At 43.8% G+C, this 6,000-nt stretch overlaps 1 protein-coding gene across 3 annotated transcripts in view; it reads right to left on the reverse strand.

Moving 5' to 3' along the window:
* NFATC3 (nuclear factor of activated T cells 3) overlaps nucleotides 1-5,349 on the reverse strand; it is a 149,596-nt gene extending 144,247 nt beyond the window's left edge. For 2 of the 3 annotated variants that reach the window (XM_031950222.1, XM_031950220.1), the window contains exon 1: nucleotides 4,543-4,884. In XM_031950222.1, the coding sequence (XP_031806082.1) occupies nucleotides 4,543-4,642 (100 nt within the window). In that variant the 5' untranslated portion in view covers nucleotides 4,643-4,884. Of the gene's footprint in view, nucleotides 1-4,542; nucleotides 4,885-5,277 lie in introns of those variants that run through there. The other variant, XM_031950221.1, reaches the window with a different exon arrangement.
* Between the last annotated feature and the right edge of the window lie 651 nt (nucleotides 5,350-6,000).

A 6,000-nucleotide genomic window follows, 5' to 3' on the forward strand; every position in this document is an offset into this window, starting at 1 on the left:
AAGCCCTAAGATTAAGTTCACAAAAGTTCATCAAGGAATCTATTCTTTGAAATGAATAAAACATATTAGCCAAAGTATTTACTAAGAACTGATAATTCATATTATTTTAAGTTTCCTACTTAGTATTTGAAGTATCATAGTTGAAAGTTAGGTCTAAGATTTTTAAAGTTTGTAAAGATAACACAAAACTTAAAATCGAGGCAATTAATTCACTATGAAGCTTATATCATAAATCTAGGGAACTAGTCAGTTTCTGCAAAACACTAGTTCTTTTAATTTCAAGCATCTTTAGTTAGTAAAAATACCACCTTGAAAGAGCTAATGTCAAAAATGTCAAAAATATATAGTTTAAAGAAACATTTCGGCATGCTGAACATTTATATTGTAACAATAACTTTAATATAGAAGGTTAGTCCTTTGATTTGCTTTCTCTTCCTCCCAACTTTTAAATGTCCATTTGTAAAAAGGTATCAAAATAAGCTTACACAAGAAGCCTAAGGGTTTCTTAGAGAAACAGAAATCTCCTTTTGTGTTTATGTTATGTGACAAATAGATTTTCAGTTGTGGTAATAAACCTTTAGCAAGATCTAAAACCACACTAGTTCATCAGACAGACTAGGATATGCTCAAACAGTACACATCTGTAATTTGACAAACTGAGACAAATGGAGTTTACTAAAAAACAAAGAAATTTTCATCAGATTCCTCTGCTGTAACAAGTCTACATGCTTAAAGACAAGAAGGACTACTTAACAAAAACTAACTGTACTGCAGAAAATCCCAGAAACTGTTATGGCTAATTTAGCAGGCAAGTTCATCCTAAAAGCAAATCTCTTAAACTCACTTTTGGTTACTTCAAATTATAATTTATTCAAAGATCAAAATAATGAACATCAAAACATATGTTGATTTCGCATGCAAATAAATTTTAATCCCTGAATTTTTTAACTGCTTCTTTAGATATTAACTCTAAAGTGCCAAAAGAATGGAAGGAAGAGTTTCACTTAATGACTATATGGTCACTATGCTCCTGTAAAGCATCTAAGTAAGGTCTCTTCCACCTCTAACATACTAGGATTGTGGGTAATTCTTGGAATAAATCTTAACATACTCTAAAATCACAATTCTTCTGAAAGATGTTATACATCTTTCACATTGTGGACACATTGTGGAATGACAGAAGAAACACACAAAAAGGACATCTTATGCCATAACCCTAAATGAATATGCATTTTTAAAAATGCATAGAAAAATTAGAGAATGGAAAGATCTTTTGTTTGTAGACAAAGATCTGTCATCAAAAAAAAAGAAGAAATCATATTATAATCACAATTATGTTATTTTTTTCTAATTTTATATCTTACTTTTTCCCCTAGTTATATATAAAAATCTTTTCTAACATGCTTTAATTTTTTTTTTGAATTTCTAAATCTCTCTCCCTCCCCCCCTCCACTCCAAAGAGAAGTTAAGAATTTTATTCAAGTTACACATGTGTAGTCATGTAAAACATAATAAGTATATTAATTTAAAGCTCTACGCATGACACCTCCAAAAAAAGTGATGACGCTAAACATCAGTAGCTGAGGCTTGGGAGAAAAAATATCTTTGCCTGATAAATGCCTAGGCCTTTCATATCTAACAAATTAGCAAAATTGTTAAAATATAAGAAGCTTTCTCCATTGAATCAGGTAAGGCTGAATGGTAAATGACCTAATTGTTCTGGAAAACAATTTGCAGTTACACAAAAAAAGTTCCTAATTGTTCATACCCTTTGCCTTAGCCATCTCAATAATCAGATTTATCAATACTCTAACTATATCCCCAAGGAAGTTACAAAAACAAGATCATATGTACAGAATTATGATTTGTAATGACAAAAAGGTAAAATCCAAAAAATAGTACCCAATGATTGTGGAATGACAGAACAAATTATGGAAGATGGATAGAATAGCATATACAATGCACCAGAAGGTATGATGACTATGAAAAATTTAGAGGACTATGGAAAGGCATACAACTACAAAATTCTAATCAAGTATAACCCTCAATGTTCGTAGCATAATTGCAAAATGAATCTTCCTTTACAGTTATAAAAAAAAAAAATCAATAAAATGACATTTGTGGAATGTACTTATATAAAGGGGACTGTTAAGAAATATTTGCTGTCAAAACAAAATGAAGCTTTTTTTTTTTTTAAATAAAAAGGATGAAATATATCAGAGGGATTCTCCCCTTATGATGGAAAGCTCTATTTTCAGAAACAATGGATGAATACACAATATTTTTTTACCTTAATTACTATCTTTTTTTTTTTTTTTTTGGCATAGTGATAAGAAAGTTCTAACATACTAGATATAGAGACAAGATAATATTCATTATTAACTGCTGCCAGAAATCACAGAATTCAGAGCTGGAAGAATTCAAAAATCGATTGATTTCTTCTGTAATAAATGTTTATCCAATTATCTATGAAAACCTAAATATATTATGTATATTAACCTAAGAATATTATGGGTTGAAATTGTCTTTCTGATGTTGAAAAGGAAGCTATCATTGATAAAGTGATCAAAAAAAGATTGTTTCCAAGCATAATCTATCTTTATGTGGTCTAAACAGCCTCGACAATTCTAATAGATTTATGTAAATCTAACTCAGATTCGACCAATGTGACTACAATAAAGCAATTTATTGCTGAACTTCCTCTAATAACTTAGCTCATTTTACACCATTCAAATGCACAATATGAAGCCTAATTAAAGGTTGCCCACACTCAGGATTCCAACCTGAGTCTCAAGAGCAGTTTCCATAGAAGGCTGGTCAATCCTTACAACTATTACAAGGGGATTCTGAGTAATACACTGGTCTCCCCTCCCTCCAAAATTCCTTGTAAACTAGTTAAGTGGTTATAGTAGAATGCTTTATCTTTCATAATGAACTTTTTCTTACAAAAAAAAAATACACCTATTCTCAGAACAGTGGGGCAAAATCATAAAGAATGTCAACTTCCAATACACCCTCAGAAAACTTTTAATAATTTAAAATAAACTTGGTTTAGATTTCCATAAATATATAAAATTGAAATAGATCAATGACAATTCTTACCTCCTTGGCAAAACTAAGTACAGATTTTACCAACATGTTCACAAATTATTAAATACTCCAAGATCGAAAAAGCACAATAAACACTGTACTCCCCCGCCTCCCCCCAAAAAAGCACTGAATTTTCAAAGAATTCTCCCACTAGTTTCTTGGCAATATGCTACCCTCCGAAAAGGTATGGAAGATTAAACTGTTCTCAACAGGGTCAACAAAACAAAGCATTTAAAAATCTGTTCTTAATCTTGCATTTGTTCTACCAAATGGCATTCCAAAATGAAGTGTTAATCGTTAGATTTCAAGTTTCAACATTTGTTACTTTCACATCAGTAAAATTCATTTATGTTTTCTCTTATTCCACTTTGGTCTTTGAAATTTAAAAGCTACTGACAACTGCTATTATGCTACAGAAAATACTGAAAACTTTTACACTTTAGAGCTTGAAATAGTTTTTCATCATAACTTCTATGATTTATCAAGGAAAAAAATGTCATTAGTCCATTCCCGATGGCACATAAAGCAATCAAAACTCAAGCAGGAGAAGCCCTATTTTTGTGGCATAAATTCGAAAGACTCCACTACATAAATTAATCCAAATGAAACAGCGAGGACGCAGAAAAGTAACTATGAATGCAATTGTGTCCGTTTTTATTTTTCACTTTCTCTAACGGGCAACCACAGGAGTTGATGGAATTGGGGTTGAAAGTGGCCTTCAAAAGATGATGTGATCCCGCAGCTTCGTTTTACGGATGAGGCAACTGAGGCCAGGAGAGATCTGAGCTAAGAGAACACACTGACCCCGCTGCGTCGGTCAGATAGGAACCCAGGGACTGATTCCAAAACCAAAGTTCTTTCCACAACGCCCCTCGGTCTTCCTCTACTTAAGTGGTTTCGCTGAGCAGAAAGCATCAGGGTCGCGAGAACCCAGGCATTGCAACACTGAGCCCACATCTGACGCCTCTCACCTTGGAGGAGCAGACGGACAGACCGGCTCGCAGGGAGCGCTTTCCGAACTCACAAATACAGCGGGGCAGCCAGGCGGAAGGGTGGCGGGGGATGAGGCTCTCCAACCCCTCCTCCCCAGCCACACACACAAACGCGCCCTCGGGACCCAGGAGTAAAGCCACGCCACAGGAACACTAACGCTGGCAACGTTCGGGCCATGTTTCCCCGCTCTCACACCTACACGCCCTTCTCGGCCGGCCAGCCAGGCCCCCTTCCCATGCTCTGCCTCCCCCGCCCCATCTCTCGGCCCCCCCACCCCACCCCCGCTCCCTCCTTCATTCCCCCCCCCCCTCTCTCTCTTTTCTTTTTCTCCGGCTCCGTCCGAGGAAGGCGCAGACTCCTGGGCGGGCGGGCCCCGCGGGCAGGCCTGCGGACAGTGAGCGGGAGGGGCGAGGGTCCACCTCGCGGGAGCGGGGCTCTGGGGGTCGGAGGCGTCCTCACCTGCGGGCCCCGGGGGCGGGGGCGGCGGCGGCGGCCCGTCCTCCCCGAAGATGAGCTTGAAGTCCAAGTCGTCGTGGGCGCCGCAGTTTGCAGTAGTCATCGGCGTGGCCGGGGACTAGCAGCGGCGGCAGCGGCGGCGCCTCCTTCTCCTCGGGCGCGGAGGCTCGGCTCGGCTCGGCTCCGCCTCAGTGCCGCTTCATGCCTGGCTCCGCCGCAAACTTCCCGGCCTTGTCCCGGGCTCCGGCCTGCTGCCTGTCAGCGCAAGGGAGTGAAGGAGCGAGTGAGCACAGCCGCCCCTCAGCTGGGCCGCCTCCGCCTCCAACGGCCGCCCGCCCGCCCCCAACCGCCGCCGCTGCTGCTGCCGCCGCCGCCTACACCACCACAGCCGCCGCCGCCGCTGCCGTCGCTGCCCCCGCCGCCGGGCGCGCTCCCGCCCCGCTCCACATTCCCCCTCCCCTCCAGCCCCGCGCCGGGGCGCGCACGGCCGGGGGCGAGGGAGGGCGCCCCTACCCGGCCCATCCTATTGGTCACCAAGGCGGCATTCTGCCCTTCAGCCCCGCCCTCTTTCCCTGCACCCGCGTGACTCGAGGAGCCTGAGGGGCAAGGGACAGAGTGGGGGAAGGAGCAAAGGGAACCACGTGGTCCCAAAGACAGACGGCGCGACCTGCCGGGAGCTGTAGTTCTGCGCCTGCCAAGGTCCCGGGAAGAACCTTCGTATTCGGTGTCCCCGCCTACCTAATCCCCGAGACCGAAAGGCTATGAAGCAGAAAAGGAAAACAAGTCCGCTTCTCACTCCGGAGGCAGCTGAGAGGAGGAAAGTAAACGGCCCCTTATTGGAGGCAGAGGCCTCCAACAACCAATAGAAGAAGAGGACACACCTTATTGGGTGGGCAGCCTGCTCCTGATTGGACGAAGCGGAATATGGGCAGACCCGGGGGGCGCCCGAGTGGGGACCGAGCCCCGGAGAGCCTTCCCGTCGGCCCTGGACGTTGGGGCTTCTCTCCTGTGTCTGACTCTGCTCTGGAGTAGCCCGTCAGGGGACAAAGGACCCACCCCCCGGGCGGCACACGGGGAAAGAATTCCTGTCATTCTTTTTTTATTTCCCGGGCAAATTGTAGGCTTGCAGTCTCCGCCGTGGCCCGGGAGCTGAAACTCCCCGCGGGCGGGCCCTGTTTTGTATTCGGGGCCCGTCGCCGAGCGCCCCCTCTCGGACTTCTGCGGACTGGCCGTTTGCGGGATGCTCTCTGCGGCCCCCAAGTTCCTGACCCCGCCAAGCGCCCCTCCTTCCTAGAGCGGGAGCCCACGGAGTCCGAGGCCGAGACGGAAGGGGGGCGTTCCTGCTGGGGAGGGAAAACGCCCAGAGCCAGGATGGCTCGCCTCAGTTCTGCTGCTTAACCCAAAGTGTGAACCAGTGGTTCTCAAACTGTTGCTTTCAGTATCTCTGTTAGTGGCAATCGT

The sequence above is a fragment of the Sarcophilus harrisii genome, chromosome 2 (assembly GCF_902635505.1).
Source record: "Sarcophilus harrisii chromosome 2, mSarHar1.11, whole genome shotgun sequence".
Taxonomy (NCBI): domain Eukaryota; kingdom Metazoa; phylum Chordata; class Mammalia; order Dasyuromorphia; family Dasyuridae; genus Sarcophilus; species Sarcophilus harrisii.